This window comes from Neoarius graeffei, chromosome 14 (assembly GCF_027579695.1).
Source record: "Neoarius graeffei isolate fNeoGra1 chromosome 14, fNeoGra1.pri, whole genome shotgun sequence".
NCBI lineage: Eukaryota > Metazoa > Chordata > Actinopteri > Siluriformes > Ariidae > Neoarius > Neoarius graeffei.
In genome coordinates, this window is record NC_083582.1 from 53,710,878 (window position 1) to 53,728,947 (window position 18,070).

At 39.9% G+C, this 18,070-nt stretch overlaps 1 protein-coding gene across 7 annotated transcripts in view; it reads right to left on the reverse strand.

Annotated features, from left to right (window-relative positions):
* bahcc1b (BAH domain and coiled-coil containing 1b) overlaps window positions 1-18,070 on the reverse strand; it is a 444,689-nt gene that overhangs the window by 400,536 nt on the left and 26,083 nt on the right. For 5 of the 7 annotated variants that reach the window (XM_060940000.1, XM_060939997.1, XM_060939999.1 and 2 more), the window contains one exon: window positions 15,115-15,434. In XM_060940000.1, the coding sequence (XP_060795983.1) occupies window positions 15,115-15,286 (172 nt within the window). In that variant the 5' untranslated portion in view covers window positions 15,287-15,434. Of the gene's footprint in view, window positions 1-15,114; window positions 15,435-17,595; window positions 17,664-17,757; window positions 17,960-18,070 lie in introns of those variants that run through there. The other 2 variants (XM_060939998.1, XM_060939996.1) reach the window with 2 other exon arrangements.

Below are 18,070 nucleotides of genomic sequence, written 5' to 3' on the forward strand. Positions count from 1 at the left end.
CGTGTCATTCGGACTAAAGAGGAGAAGGACAACCCAAGTTGTTATCAGCGCTCAGTTCAGAAGCCTGCATCTCTGATGGTATGGGGTTGCATTAGTGCGTGTGGCATGGGCAGCTTACACATCTGGAAAGACACCATCAATGCTGAAAGGTATATCCAGGTTCTAGAGCAACATATGCTCCCATCCAGACGACGTCTCTTTCAGGGAAGACCTTGCATTTTCCAACATGACAATGCCAAACCACATACTGCATCAATTACAGCATCATGGCTGCGTAGAAGAAGGGTCCGGCTACTGAACTGGCCAGCCTGCAGTCCAGATCTTTCACCCATAGAAAACATTTGGCGCATCATAAAACGGAAGATATGACAAAAAAGACCTAAGACAGTTGAGCAACTAGAATCCTACATTAGACAAGAATGGGTTAACATTCCTATCCCTAAACTTGAGCAACTTGTCTCCTCAGTACCCAGACATTTACAGACTGTTGTAAAGAGAAAAGGGGATGTCTGACAGTGGTAAACATGGCCTTGTCCCAACTTTTTTGAGATGTGTTGTTGTCATGAAATTTAAAATCACCTAATTTTTCTCTTTAAATGACACATTTTCTCAGTTTAAACATTTGATATGTCATCTATGTTCTATTCTGAATAAAATATGGAATTTTGAAACTTCCACATCATTGCATTCCGTTTTTATTTACAATTTGTACTTTGTCCCAACTTTTTTGGAATCGGGGTTGTAAGTTTCTGAACAACAGACTATCGTCCAGTCATGGAACATGATCATGGTGGACCCCTGTGTAAGCAAGCATTTCTTCTGGGCCTTACGCAGCCTGCCTTTTCTAAATTAAATGCAGTTTTAGCATGTGCATGCTCACACTCCCTCACAATGTTAAAAGCAAGCAATGAAACCTTGTAACTAGGCCTTGCAATGAGACAGCTTTGTTTCACAAATCAACCACGTTCACTATATGGCCTTAAAAACAGGTCCAGCTAGGTATTGTATGTTGCTAGCAAATGCTAACATAAAACATCTGCAGACCACTGTAATACTTCAACAATGGATAATAATATGTTCAATTTATATAGTGTCTTTCTCAAAACCCAAGGTCGCTTTACAATAATAGGCAGAAAAAAGAAAAGAAAAAAGTCCACCAAATAGAGGTCAGGATATCATTCCAGTGGTGTAGTAGCCACAGTCCCACCAAAAGGCGCACAAAAACAAGTCCCACATCTCCAGCACAGCCGCCGTGACGCCTCCAGCAACATTGCTTGAACACCATGCCATGGATCCACAAAGCGAGCACAGAAGCACCGCCATGCAGAACGCTGGTATGTCCCAAACCGCCTGCACAGCCGCCACGACACCACCGAGCAACATCGCTCGGAACATCACACCAAGCATTAAAGCACAGAGCGCTGGACAACCACGATGTTAAAATGAGCAACGAGCTCACTGCAGTTCATAGCTAGGAGCACAGGCATCACCCACGGCGAACCAAGGCCTGGAGGGAACCAACGCCCAAAACTGGGTCCGGAGCTACACCACAACCGGCAGACAAAAACACTCAAACAAACATCAAACACAGAAAAAATCAAATAAATAAAAATAAAAAAGCTCCGGTACATAGTAATGGCAAAGGTGATAGGCATGCTCAATGGCTAATGAGCATGAAACTAGTTACTTAATAACAAAAAATGAACCTTTCTTTATAGCAAGTTAATAACAAGTTAATAAGCAACAATAACGACACAATTAACCTTCCAAGAACAATACAACAGTCTATGTTCTTCTCACATGCTACATCAGCAGTATTCATTATAATAAACATAAAAAAGAACAATCAGCAACTATGCAATGATCAGTATGAATTGTAATACATGATGTTTTCCACATAGCACAAATAGCAAATAATTCACAATAATAAAAGAGATGACATTCACTCATGCTGTACTGATTTTGTTCACAGTTCTTATTACCGCCACGTCAGCTATGGCCAAATACTTGCAAAGCCCCTGCTATGCCCTGATCTCATTTGATAGCCATTTGATAGCCTTTCATCAAAATTGGCAATGAATTAAACACAAATAAGCTGATGCCAGCATTCCAAAGTGCACAGGTCCTGAATGAAGATCACTAAGGTTCAATTTTCATTCAGTTTCCTTAATTTTCCTTCTTCATTCCCTGGTTCATGTCCTCCCCCTCCATCCATATGCCTTCCAAATCAATGTCCCTAATAAAGTCATCAGCCTTGTTGAAATATTGAACAAACACATGTTCAGTCAACGCATGTAAATGCCACACATCCATAAGGCCTTCTGAATATTGATATTCCATACCACCACACTGTTCAGAGATTTGTTCATGTGTGCATTCCACGAATAAAACAGGCGAGGACGCCACATAAGGAGATGAAAAGAGAACCCCAAGATAGATGTGCTTCATTTTCCAGTCTCATGCTGTCAAATATAATGAAATAAACAAGAAGAAATTTTTAAACATGATCAAAGCTGGAGGCTCAGAGACAGAGGTCTATAATGCCTGGTCTCAAATCAGATTCCAACGCAGTGATCCGGTTCATAATAATTGCAGGTGAAAAGGCTAAGCTGCTCTCAGATTTATGATAAGGTGAAATTTCAGACAAAAGAGGATTATGAATGACTTGTATTGAATGGAAACGTTGGGGTTGGTAGTTTGCCATTCCGACCCTGAGCAAACACTTCACACACCTATACTTAATGAGGCAAGTTGTGTTCCTGTCTGAGTTGGGGAGTGGCTAAATAATGAGGCCATTTCTCCTTCCCTTCAAATAAACACCTTCCCATGTGTATTGTTGAGGGCTCAGAAAGATTCATTAAAAGTAAGCATAAGCTGGAACTCAACCCTTGCAAGATAGTGTGTGAAAGAGGAGAAGGATAAACTGAATCAGCCACCTGCAGCCAGCCCCACCAAACCCTCTTAAGAAGTTAATGACCTTTGTCCTGAATGCGCACACACACACACACACACACACACACACACACACACACACACACACACACACACATTAAATGCAAAACATAACCTTTTTTTTTACACCTGGATAGGGGTTTTTTTTTCTACTTGATGACAACTTGAAATTTTTGAAATTTAGGTTTTCTCTGAAGTACATAGAAAAAAAATGACACCATAAGAAGAACTGAAATAGTCCCATGACCAAGAATGCTAGCTGCCCATTCCCAGCTAAAACATCTTTGACTAGGCACAACAGAGGGAGAAAATAGGAATGAGAGAGGCAGGACAAAGTGATTCTGGCCCAAAATTAAACTTGTATAACATTGTGCTATCTCTGTGTGTTTACCCGTGCAACAAAGAAATGTCTAGTAGAATTTTAAGAGGAGAGAGATGAAAATAGCCAACTCTTATAGAAGCACTTAAATTGCCTAAATCTCAAAGAGAAGAGAAGAGAAGAGAAGAGAAGAGAAGAGAAGAGAAGAGAAGAGAAGAGAAGAGAAGAGAAGAGAAGAGAAGAGAAGAGAAACTCCCTCTCCCTGTCACACATCGCCTGCATCTTTCATTAAAGCTCCATTAGAGTAGAGCAGAGCTCCTGGCACTGAGGCTGAGAGATGACTAAAGCCTCCATTCAAGCCTCACACTCTGCCTTTTTTCATCAGCCTGGACAGGCTCCATGTCCCTGCCGCTCTGTGTGTCCGTGTATGTGAGTGTTTATGGGAAGGGGAGATGATGGCGTGGTCTGTGAGACTCTGACTGGCCCTGTGTTGTGTCCACCACAGCTGTGTGTCAGGCTACTGACCCCCAAACAAAGCTCAGCACAGAGGAAGCCCTATCTGGCAGGCGTGATAGAGGGCAGGCCGAGCCAACGCAGCCACGCTGAAGCCCTGGCGATAAAGCTACCAGGACAAAACAACACCAGCGAGGCCTTTGATAACAACCGGTGACTGGAGCCAGTGTTGCACGACATGCACCAGCGGAGACCAACACAGCAGTCACACTGACACACACACACAGGCAGCTGAAATATGCAGTCTATAACAAATACACGACCATGTACATCACATATTGTTCATAATTAGCACAACCATTAGCTTTGTCACTGTATGTAGAGATGATATAAAGACTGCATGTGGCCTATATGAGAGAGAGGAAAGCAATTGAGTGGAAGAGAGTGTGTTCTGTAATGTGAGTGTGATGTCATTGGCTTTATTTGGCCCTATTAAGAAGCTTTGTGCTTGGTGTCACTATTCGGTATTCCTCCTCATTAATCAGAGGGCTTGTCTTTCTTTCTACCATCTCTCTCTTTCTTAGTCTTCCTCCTCCACACTCTCTCTCTCTCTCTCTCTCTCTCTCTCTCTCTCTCTCTGCTGTATTTAATGTGCAGTCACTGTTTACACCCCAGACGGCGCATACAGCACTTTAATCTCAGCAGTGTGTACATGACATCAGCACTCTCGCCGGTGCATAAACCATGGCCCAGAGAATGAACACACATACACACACACACCACAGAGTTTCTAAATATTGCATGCACAGCACACCCACCTCAACCACACTGCCAACTATAACATCCTGCTCTTAAATATATCACGGTTCATTTTGCATAATGAACCAAGCATTCAGTTTAATGCAATGCTTTATATGTTTAAAGGATATTATGCAACGCTATAAACCAGCGATTAGCCTTATACTCCCTCAGTTTCTCATGCAGATTTTATGAGCGGGTACCTGGCATTAGAAGCACAAGCTCAACTTAGCTGTTGGTACCCCCCCACCCCCACCCCCACCCCCCACACACACATTCTCCAATAACACCTGGTTACACCTACACAAGAAGAAACCACATTTGATCGTAGTATAGTGATAAATGTATTACTCTTATGGAGATGCTCTAAATGGATCTGTGGATGGAAATTTTCATCCCCTCTGGCTGTCTTTTGTTCACTTTTCTGCCCTCTACCTGGTTCCTCCCTGTCTCATTACCTAAATATAAGCTCTTCTCTTCCTCCACATTTTTCCCCCTCTCTTTCTCTTTGCTTTCTCCTTCCCTTTTCTCTCTGAGCTGTGTTCTGGGTAGGTTGAGCACTGAGGCCTGGTTTAATCCTGCACAAACCACTACGGCTCTCAGTCTGGAGTCTCATGGCCCAGAGAGGGATTACAGCGGGGAATAAGACTCCACTCCACTACCTTGCACACACACACACTGACTCACTCAAGCCCTTCAGTTTAGTATACTGAGGCTAGGGCTGGAACAATAACCATAATACTGCAAAACCATCAGTTATGAGATGTCATATGATAGTATTTCCATAACAATTATTGCATTGTCACTTTTTTTCCGTGCAAACAGTACTACACATAGTTCATTAACCTACAATAAAATGAATAATGAATACATGTGAAATATACAGCTGAAAGTGCAATAACTAAATTCAACAGTTTGTTTGGAAGCATGAAGGCAATCAACCCACCCAGCCACCAACCCAACCCTCCCACACCCATCCCCCAATATAAACAGCCCCGTCTCCAGGTCTTTCACCACTCGAAAGTCATAAAATTACAACTTTTCCAAAAGTCGAAGACAAACTAGAACAGTTAATAAACTGACTTATCCTAACAAGAACAAATGTACCCAATTAACCAACAAAAGAGATTTCTCCTTTGAAAATATAAATGCTACGATTGCTGAAGTCTTTGGAAATAAATACTTTTCAATATTCAGTGAGCCACTTGTGAGAATTTGTCATAATAAAGTGGAGAAATGAAGAAAAACATTACAATGGGTCTATTTGTACTATGAGTTGTCTTCCAAAGAAAAAACATTATACCAAAATATTGCAGTTATTTTTTTTAGAGTTTACTGTGATTTTAAGCAATCACAATTGTGATAGACGGAACCACTATGAGTTCTGTAAGAGGGAAAGTGGTAATCCAAAACATTACAGCCAACTGTATTAAAAGTGGACTTTCTTTCTGAAATACAATATGCGATGCATTTTGACATACAAATGCAACACACACGCTGTATTTATGGAGTTCCATGTTCTTGTTCACTCTAACTCACAGTCAATATGTTGCTATGCTGATGATCACTGAACAAGTTTCGTGTTACAGTGATCAGTACAGTGGTTAGCACCATTGCCTCATAGCAAGAAGATTCCAGGCTTGAACCTCACGGCCAGTGAGGGGCTTTTCTGTGTGGAGTTTTCATGTTCTCCCTGTGTCTGCGTGAGTTTCCTCTGGGTGCCCCAGTTTCCCCCAAAGTCCAAAGACATGCAGTTAGGTTAACTGGCAATTCTAAATTGTCCAATGATCAAGCTGGGAGAGGGATGGGCTCTGCCAAGTTCAAATGCCCTAGACACACCAATGATGGACTATTAAATGTCATCAGTGGTGCCCCTACAGCCCTTGTTGGCTATGGGGAAAAGAAGATTGAATAAAAATTGAAGCAATCAAAATGCTGCTTTTTGGAGAAAAAAGATTGCATGCTATTATTAGGCAGACTTAATACTAGCGTGACAAATCAAATATGTATTTGATTAAGAAATTAAAAGGTAAAAAAACAAAAGATAATTCTGAGGAATGCAATAACAGAAATGAAAGCAGGTGTTGAAAAACACAAGGAGCAAATCAAATTGTAAGTGTGAGATGAAAGGAGAAAAACATTGACAACAGTTTTGGTTTAATCAGAGAACATGAGAATATTCGGATGTGCAGCAGTGGAGTAACAGTTGTCCCTCTCAAATTAAAGTGAGTGGCTGGGAGAGAGAGAGTGAGGCAGAAAGTGAGGCAGAAAGGCTGTCCCATGAGACTGATTAATACTGAATTCCTGATGCTAATCTTTGTTTTGCACTTTTTTCTTTACGGGTGTCGAAACTGACACACGCTCAAGAAGCAAGCTTTATGTATATTTAATGAAGGTTCTGCATTCATTTAGCGCTTTCGTCTCACTGTGTGGCATGCCACATGCTTGCCTTCGTGTGAAACTGCTCCTTGTATACCCTCATATACGTGTACAACTACCTTTATATGTTTTACACTCATTAGTTTGTAAGTTGAACATACTGCAAATGATGTTCAGTTCCAAATGGTGACGTGATTACAAATGTGTGTGTGTGTGTGTGTGTGTGTGTGTGTGTGTGTGTGTGTGTGTGTGTGTGTGTGTGTGTGAGAGAGAGCGAGAGAGAGAGAGAGAGAGAGAGAGAGATACTAGGTCTAGATGTTGCATCTTGTAGGACAGGTTAGGTTTTGGATAACAGGGCAGGAAGTCTTACTGTCTGACATCATGTCTGCACCTGAGTGTGATGTCATCACAGTGCAATAACAAACAACATTAAGTATTACCCTTATAACCTTAGCAAAGACAAAAAGGCTAATGCAAACACACACACACACACACACACACACACACACACACACGCTACTAAGATCTACTCATTTAATAAAACTATCCTCTTCCTCACACACAATGGGTCGATGCTGACAAGGCTTCAATAGGCACGCGCGCGCACACACACACACACACACACACACACACACACACACACACAGAGCACTCTTAAGCAGACATAAAAGGGAAACTCAGTATCGCTCTCTCCAGTCCTCTCTCGCTCTCTCGCACAGAGAAAGATGCACACAGCCCATTACGACAGCTCTCTCATCCCAAGCTTCCTAATCAAGCATGCTCTCTTTCTTCCCACTAGTACAAAAACTCTTTTAGCGTTTTGTTTCGCAGACTGTTTAAAATGTCATTTCTCTCTTGTAATCAGACATCAAAGCCAGCTCTGAAGGCTTTTATTTTCTTAGCCAAATCCCAAAATTGTTTCTGATTTAGAGAGCTGGCCACAGGCCTAGTAGTGTTTGGAATTAATAAGAGAGAGAGAGAGAGAGAGAGAGAGAGAGAGAGAGAGAGATTGTCATGTTTAAACCGGGCTGTGGTAGCAAGTTCATCAGTGAGGTGTCAAAACGAAGAGTAGCTCTGTGTGTGTGTGTGTGTGTGTGTGTGTGTGTGTGTGTGTGTGTGTGTGTGTGTGTGTGTGTGTGTGTGTGTGTGTGAGACAAGAAAGAGGATGTCCTGTCTGAACAAGAATATTAAGGGATTGGAAATCATACATTAATCAGTCTGCAGACCAGAAGAAAAGCAGTTCTGAACTGCTGGTTTGTTTTTACATTTATTTTATTTTTATTTTATTTTATTTTCCAAATTCAATAAACTGTGTCACGTTCGTATGAGCCTCTCAGAAGAAATATGGACCATAAAAATTCACAGAAATGACCAGGAAGATAAAATGTAGAACACAGAAAGACAAATGATTAATTGATGGAATCAGTGATGAATGAAAAAGACTGTTTTCTTGTGAAAATATGAGCTGATAGGCAACAGTGGAGAGAGAGAGAGAGAGAGAGAGAGAGAGAGAGAGAGAGAGAGAGACTCCGAACACCCCAACGCACTACCTCATTGTTGTACTGAACCCTGGGTTTAAGAGTTACAGTATGCTGCATTCGTGGTACCTTGTAAGTGGGATTTTACAACTTGTAATAACATAATTTCCCACAACAGCACATTCAATATGCAAAGTTTGGGAAAAACATGGATATCTCCATGAAGACTTGTCTTTTGTTTGCTCTGTCAGAACACGTAAACCTTATAAAAAGCTACTTTACCTGCACTTTTCTACTATAGTGAACTTCAAACATTCAAACATCATTTGGGACTGAAATTGCAGGACAGAATCAACTGTGGACAATAACGAGTACTTTAACAACAAGCTAGTTAATGGATAATAGCAAGTAGTATTAGCAGTGTTAGCTAATGTTAGTGATAACTCTAATGTTGATGATCAGCTTTTCCAAACAGTGATTAGTGTGATCAATGTTATAGATCTGACCAAATACTTTGTCTATATATTAACTGATCTAAAGCCAATACTGGAAGAAAAAAAAACTCATTTAAAAAAAACTAATTTAAACGTTGAGAATTTTTACCAGTTGTAGGCAGGGAATTACAAATTGTGCTTTACTATGAATGCAGCATTAAGGTGTGTGTGTGTGTGTGTGTGTGTGTGTGTGTGTGTGTGTGTGTGTGTGTGTGTGTGTGTGAGAGAGAGAGAGAGAGAGAGAGAGAGAGAGAGAGAGAGAGACAGAGAGAGAGAGAGAGACATTTTTCACAATAAGTGGGTTTGTATCGCATATATAATAGTGAGAGGGTGACAAATTTCAAATATACAAATATACAAAAATATATATCGCATGTATAATAGTGAGAGGGTGTGACAAATTTCACTTTCAAATGTGCAAGTTGTGTGTGTGTGTGTGTGTGTGTGTGTGTGTGTGTGTGTGTGTGTGTGTGTGTGTGTGTGTGTGTGTGTGTGTGTTACTCTTCTGTTTTGTATGGGGGTTTGGAAATTTTAAAAAAAGAAAAAAAACCACCATAATATGTATGCAATAACCAAGAGGAAAATATCATCAGTAATGAATCATAAGTGAAAAAAATTCAACATTGTTTATGGTGCTAAAGAAATTCTACATAAATAATTGGTATGAATGAATTAATACCATAGTATTGATTTAAATATTCCACAGAATAATTTGCATGTTCATTGTTTTTTTTTTTACATTTGTTGCTTTAGGAAAAATAAATATTACAACAGAAATCATTGCAAACACTGATCAAGTGTGGAGTGACGTCATGTAACAGCAGTGAAGCAAAGGAAATAAGCATTCTCTTATACATATTAACCATTACAAGAAGAACAGGAACTGTTCTCTGTGTGTGTGTGTGTGTGTGTGTGTGTGTGTGTGTGTGAGTGTGTGTGTGTGTGTGTGTGTGTGTACTCGCACACACACACACACACACACACACACACACACACACACACAGTGCTCAGCTGGCAGCGACTGTGAGTGGTGAAGTAACACACCAGGCTCTGTACTACCACACAGAGGTAATTGGGCCAGATTACCAACCAGGTGGAAACATTCAGTCTTCCTGCTTCTTTTTTCTTACCTCTATCCCCACTCTTGTTTCTTTCTCTTTCCTCCATCTATCAGTTTTCTTAGTTATTTTGGCAATCAGTATGAGCAAATAAAGACTTGCAACACATTTCTGGTTTGGCCACTCAAAATATCACCACAAATTTTAGACTCTACACACACACACACACACACACACACACAAGTTGTATTGAGCAATACTGAAAGTATGAATATTGATTTAAGACAGTCACTCTCTCACGGGATGACTTTCACTCACAAATATTTTGTTTCACTTTTACATGGGAGCTATATTTCTTTACAGCTCTCCCCTTAGCTGAATGAAAGAGAGACACAACAGCCTGCACAACAGATAAAGAACAAATCAAAGAGAGAGAGAGAGAGAGAGAGACAGACCTCTAAGCCGACTCATGCCTGAGCAGAGCACTAATTTAAACTACAAGCCCTGTGAAAGCCTGAGGGCTGCAGGCCACTCTCCACCACACACGGCACGGCTCAGCAGCTCTGCTGGACAGCGGAGGAGGAGGACAAGCACATAAGGACGAGTTCAGCAACACAGCAGAAGACCTGCAGGATCATTCAGATAGGATCGGATCCAGGTCCAGTGGGAAGAACATGGAGAAATGGAAAGTAAGCCAGGGCTCAACAGTGGAGAACTCCTCTTCTATGCAAGCATAAATGTCAGTCACAGTATATCCTCCTTCAATAAAATAAACATTTGGGGCTGTGGGTGCATGGGAGTGTGTGAGAGGTGAGTATGAGAGAGAGAGAGAGAGAGAGAGAGAGAGAGAGAGAGAGAGAAATTGTGCTTCTTAATTTAGAGTGAACCTTGAAGTTCACTGCTGTGTTTGTTGCACCTTATGTGCAGCCTAAAGTACTATGGTTCACACACACACACACACACACACACACACACACACACACACACACACACACACACACAGGTTCTCAAAGAGCATCCTAAAAATCTCTTCTCATTGATTTCCTGAAATATGCAGGGTCTTTTAAGCATTCCTCCCACCAACCATGTCTCTGCTCTCTAGGGAGGTGTGTGTGTGTGTGTGTGTGTGTGTGTGTGTGTGTGTGTGTGTGTGTGTGTGTGTGTGTGTGTGTGTGTGTGTGTGTGTGTGTGTGTGTGTAAAAGAATGCAAAGAAAGAGTGCAAATGACAGAGTGAAAGGTGAAGCAAGACCCTGGCTGTTTTTTTTTTTAAATTATTACACAGCATAAATCTTCTATTCTTGCATGTAGGTGAATGCATCTCTATGACTGGCAAAGCAGGCGTTCATGGACATGGTTTTCTTCAATCAGCAAGGGAATAAAGCTAAATAATGCCACATGTGCTTCCCCCCCCCCCCCCCCCTTCTTTGTACTGACAATGTAATAGGGTATGTAATAGTAAGTGAATAGGAAGTGAATATTTAATTTGTTCTAAACAAAGTGAGCTTTTTTTCCCAACTAAATTCAATGTTAAGAAACACAAATCTTGAGCTTAAAGTATGATCTATTGAATAATGGTCAAGGTTGCAAGCTATAAGAAAATAAAACACAAAAAGGAAGATATAACGTGGAAGGAAGCAGAAGATCTGAAACGTTTGATGTAATACAAATAGATATTTTGTAATATCTAATCAACAGGTTTTGTTTTTTTTCCTTCAGTAAGAGCTCATATTTTGGACAGATCTTAGTTGAAGTAGTTTGATCAACAAGCCCACACACACACACACACACACACATACACGGAGAGGGAGTGAGAGAAACTGTGCACCTGTATTACATGAGCTAGCGTCAGCCTTTGAACAGACTCCCCGCACATCTGCTGAGGAAATGGAGCAGAGGAGCAGAGGAAAGATGGTAAGGAAGAAAAACGAGAAATACATACATTATTACCAGCAACATTTGATCAGCGCGTTTTCCAAGCAGTTGTGGCAATGCAACAAAGTCAGTGAGTGGCGCTGGTGTTAAAAATGGATTCAGGAATACAGGTACTATATAAAAACATACAACAAACCGACACAGAGCACAAAAATTCTACTTAAAAACGTACAAGTAAAACAAACATTTGCTCGAGAGTGCTTATAAATGAAATGGCCTACTTTCGTGGAGTTTGCTCTGTTCGTTTTATTTTACGACTCTGGACGAGTTAATTATACGGAGTTATTTGCGCGGAGCAAACAGACCCTGTGTGTGTGTGTGTGTGTGTGTGTGGAGCCTGAGAGACGAGGTTAGAAAAGTGTGGTGCACAAGAGCTTCTGCTCAGAGCGCGCAAGCACGACATTTACACTGTACTAAACACAATACTACAATTACAGGCAATACTACTGCTCCGGTATTGTGTGTGTGTGTGTGTGTGTGTGTGTGTGTGCTTTAGCTACGTAGCCTTATAGCCCTGTTACAGACCATAAAGCCTCCGGTTAGTGATTCAGGTTTGGCAGGACGGTGCGTTTTGTTAATCCTGACCTGTAAATTTAGATGATTTGGATTGAAATCCATCAATACTATATTAAACTTGAGGTGTTGCGCTTCTAAAGAGTGTCATTTCCAATAAAGAAATCAAATTAAACCAGCCTCCAGAAACAAACACATTCCAACCCAACATCTTTAAGCAAATAATTGAATAAATAAATAAATAAATAAAAATCCACAAATTGCGTTATACCTAAGAGAGGTCAAATTATATTGCTAATAATAGTATTTGTATTGGAAATAACATGTTGATTGAAATACTTCCTGATTTCAGGACATGCAAATTAATGACTGGCAAAACCTTTAAAAAAAAAAACCAGAACTGTGGAACAAAATCGGCCTGGCTGATTTTTCATACCTCTGCGTGGTCAAGTTTTAAAGTTATAGCCTGCACATTAAATAATAAAGAGGCGCATCAGAGGCTAATATTGACGGATAAAGGTATTTTTCCATACCTTTATCCGTCAATATTAGCCTCTGATGCGCCTCTTTATTATTTAATGTGCAGGCTTTATTATTATTATTATTTATCTTTATTACATGTCATGAGTTTACATACTATGTTTGCATATAGCTAGTGCATAGGTTTATTTAGGCCTACCATAGCAGGGATAGCGTTTGGATCAACAGAAATGTAGCTGCAACGGGCACTTCCGCAACATCTTAAACCAATTAGAGCCATGTTTGCATAATCACTAGAGTCGAGTATTTACATTCACATTAGAGTGACCAAGACGCAATTAGTTCGGTACAATACATGCAGGCAAAAACCAGCGCAAGGAGTTCAGTATAAAAAACAAAGAAGGCCATCGGTCGATTAACACAAAGTCTGAGAAGGAGAAGTGTGTGTCTCATTAGAACAGGGAAAGAAGAAAAGACTTTCACCGGTGAGGTTACTTTCCTTTATGACATGCAGGGTTTTGTAATCCACTTTGGATTCCTGGCAGACAGGAGCATTCCATGCTCTCACACACCTACTAAACATTTTACTTGAATGAATCAGGTGTCTTAAAAAAATAAAATTAATAATAATAATAATAATAATAATAATAATAATAATAATAATAATAACAACAACAACAACAACAACAACTGAACTCTGGACCCTCAGGACTGGAGTTTGGTCACAATGCTGTAAGAAAACACTGCTGGTATCAAACATTAAGTAGGATTTTTTTTTAAAAAAAGAGAATATTATATTCATATTTATATACCAAATGATGCTGGTGTCAACAATGTAGCAACTATGAAACTAGCAATTGCAAAGTATTTCACTCTAGTTTGTATATTAATCCAAATAACACAGTAGGACAAAGCAATTCACCACGCATCTCTCTGAAGAACAAATTCTTAAATAATACGCGAAGAAGAAAACCTAAATGAGTTTAACATCGCCTCCAACCACAAGGGCACTCATTATCCCTAAAAACAAATGCAAAAGGAAGACTAATCAGATAAATTAAGACGACCATAAACGTGATTCTGAGATTAATTACACGTTTAGTCTGATGCTTTTTCGCTAAAGAGAGGAGCAGCAGAAACATCACGCCAGTGTGACAATGCTTTATACTGCAGACACTGTTGAGGAGCACTTACATGGTTTTACAACCTTGTAGTCTGCCCAAAACACCAAGGCATAAACAATGCAAGTGTGTGCAGCATGGGTCTATACATTGCACATGATTAATAATTAATGTGATTTAACTCAGAGCCATATATTTAGATGAATGCATGCGACACATTTATATCCCATCAGTATGCAAAACTAGATGTAATGCAGCCGTGTGCTCAAAGTAGTCGGAGTCATATCCCACAGCCACTTGTTAAATCTAATGCATCCTCTGTCAAGCCATTCGCACCCCGTCACATCAGCGCTCAATATAGAAACCGGATTTTCTATCATTACAGAACCCTCTATTACCGAATCTCACACACACTCGGACTGACCCTAATCCTGAACACTGTAAAATACAACACACACACACACACACACACACACAGAGAGAGAGAGAGAGAGAGAGAGAGAGAGAGAGAGAGAGGGAGTTATAAGATGACGTGATGTGTGATACAAAAAAAAGTACAATTTCTCTGATAAATAATGGCAAAACATAGAAAATACAAAGAAAGTATAATTTCCCTTAAAACTAAACTCTTACACTTTCATATTCCATCGAGAACAGAGGAGTATCTCATTTGATTGGCGTCTAAGAATAGAATTATTTATTTTAATTAGGTACTATTAGATACTACATTGACTTTGGAAAGGTTTAAGCTCTGCTACTTGGTCAGCCAGAAACAGAAACACACACACACACACACACACACACACACACACACACACTATACAGGTAATGTCAGACACTAATTAGTTCAATAAAATGTTACAATACCGTCTAGAACTGGTACATAAAGTTCTGAGCAGTGCACAGTAAGCTAATTTCCAAAAGCACTGTAGTCTAAGTGTATACTGTCTAAGTAATTTCCCTTTCCAATAAATAACACGTATGTGCAGCCCATAGCCTGGTGCTCACAGGTGCGGGTAGTGTGCCGACTGCACAGCCGACTGCACGCCCAAACACTCAGCATAGCCTACAATATAAAACCAAGAGTGTGTACGAACGCTCAACAGGTCAGGAAGAAAGGCAGCGAAAACACGTACCTGATTGTGGAGGTATGGGGATGTGTGAGGGGTAGTATTTCCCGGGCTGGAAGGCAGCGGGGTGCTGCACGGCTGCGTGGCCGGCTGCAGTGATCCGGGAGGCGGTGCGGTGAGCCAGCGGGCCTCGCTCTGTGAGCAGCGGCGGAGGAGGGCCGAACTCCCGGCCTTCCATTCCAAAAACAGCCGATAAATCCGAAATCCAAAGGGGCAAGCCGAACCGACGCTATAATCCCGTTAGGAGTTTCGCTTAGGTCTTGCATTCAGGACCGTGTTGGATTTGACGTCCAAAAAAAAAGTAACCTACGTCCCAGTCATATTTTCTGCAACAAAAAAAACAAAAACAAACATAAGTCCGAATTGCAAGAGAAATGTGACAGGGCTTCAGATAAACTCCACACACCGTGTTATTGTTCCTGAGCTGTGGAAGACAACTGTGTTGAAATTGTCTTACTGTAGACCATAGTCGAACAATGGATGCACGGACGTGTAGATACAGGCTTAAAAATACTCGGCTCAATATATATATATATATATATATATATATATATATATATATATATATATATATATATATATATATATATATATATAAAATTTATTTATTTATTTTCCTCTCTGAGCAGAGCTGAAGGAGGCAGAGCACCCCCAAATTCACCCAGTAAAGTCTTTACAACACAAAGGCAGCGCGGATCAGTGCAAATTATACAATATAATATGCAGACTATAGGCTTTATTATTATTATTATTATTATTATTATTATTATTATTATTATACATTTGAATCTAAATATTTCAACAGTAAGCCTTTTCAGTATAAGTATGATCAACTGTCCTCAAACGATGAAGATTTAACCCTCAACAATATTCCACTATACACCCAAACAAATCTAAATGCGCAATTAGCAAAAACCCTTTCATTCTGTATTTTAAGTTCAATTGCTGCTCGTCTTCGTGTGAATTCTGAATTTAACTTTTCTCATTCTGTCCACTAAATCTGGAAGTGTGGGCCAAAAGATTAGGCCTCACCATCATCACCTTTGGCCCCAAATCCCCGACTTCACTTAAATCTCGTGTATTAACATGTAAATGACGTACTGCGATAGCACACCGACAATAGGCTCTGTATTATCGTGAATCCAATCAAGAAGAAGAAATACGAGGGAGTTTGATTTCCAGTGTGGCTCTCATCTCTCTAACAGAGAATAGCCTATGTGTCAGTTCTCGTGGTGTGTGTCCTTAAGAATGTGAAGAAATTTCATATAAAATAAATCCAAAGCACTCTGGTAGGCTATAATGAATGCAGCAGAGAACTTCCTTTTATAACAACACCCCATATAAAAGCATCAGAGACCATGTGATTGATCGCACATCGACTCGTCATTGTTCTAAATTAAAAATGAAAAATGCATGCAGGTATTCAAAATGTAGGCGAAAAGGCAAATGATGCACATGTCTCGCAGTTTATCAAGTGGCGATCGCATGGACAGTTTTGCAGTCGTCTCTTATAAACTGATCATCAATAGCGAGTGACTGGAAATATATCACAAATACTCCACACATCCACATCAATGATAAATTCAACAGTTTTCAGTTTTATACACAGACAAAGACGAAACGTGCGCGAGCAACATACCCAAATGAAAGGATGTAAAAACGATGACCATAAAGCGAGCCTAAACTAGAAGGCAGCAGTTTAGGGGTTTGCATTGTCAGTGAAATTATTTAAAGCTGAATGTGAAGCAACGCACTTCAGCCTTTCACTATGACAATGCACACTAATTCACTTCTGTGGCGTCACTGCAATGACTGATACAGGCTTAATATTTCCTTTAATTTTACTCTGTACATCAATGACCCAGTATGGCTTTGTGGGACACTGGGTTTCTCTTCTTCTTCTTTCTAAACCTCTGTTGAAATGTAATTGAAAACAATGTAGTACAGTGAGACACGAGCACGAGCTTAAACGAGCTGAAACGACGTGCTGTTGTGATCTGCACACTGGCATAACTGAGTTGTTTGGGTTTTTTTTTAATATTATATAGACAAAAGCAAAAGAAATATTAAACAGACTTGTGTATTTTCTGCAAAATACCTAAGGTAGGTTACAAAATAACAAATATAGTTGGCAGCTACAGCAGGTTATGTGCATTAACAACAATAAGGATACATACATTAAATACGTTTACTGCTGCAAAAGCACTAAAAACTGTCGCCTTTCACTTCAGTTTAAAATTCATCAGTTTGCATGGATTTATTTGTTAAGTGCGTTAAGAGTTCGCTTTGATATTGTAAATCAAGCTCAGCTGTCGAAGTGTACAAACACAACTGGTAAACATCAGGCGTTAATAAATATCCATGTCAGTTATATTATTATTATTATTATTATTATTATTATTATTATTATTATTATTATTATTATTATTATTATTATTCATGTTAGTAACAGGCACCTATTTGAAGCATTAAATGAATAGCTTTTACACATTTCTCAATCAGCCATCAGCACGTCAGTACTACAGCCTGAGTAATTCTGCATAACACCAGATGTTCTGCGAGACAAAAAAAATATGGTAAGAGCAGCTCTGGAAAACAAATGTTTATTATACATACATAGACTGTATACAATATAAATGAATTACTTACTGGTAAGTTATTCCTTGCATAACAATAAATGGTTAAAATCATAGTGTAAAAAATAGGTAAAAGACAGCAGATGCAGAATAAAAAACGACATGTGGAAATGGTTATATCCTAGCCTGGTGACTGCAGTGTGTGCAGTTAGAGTTCGGAGATACACCGCACTATAGAGCTTCTACTGAAGCGATCTCGCGTACATGCAGCTCAGGCTCTTTCCTGAATCCGCTCTTGCCACTCAAGGAGACAGGGGGGAGGAGCCATGGGGGACAGCATCACCCATTGGTTTAATACCCACTTGTCAATAAGCTCGTGCAGAGCG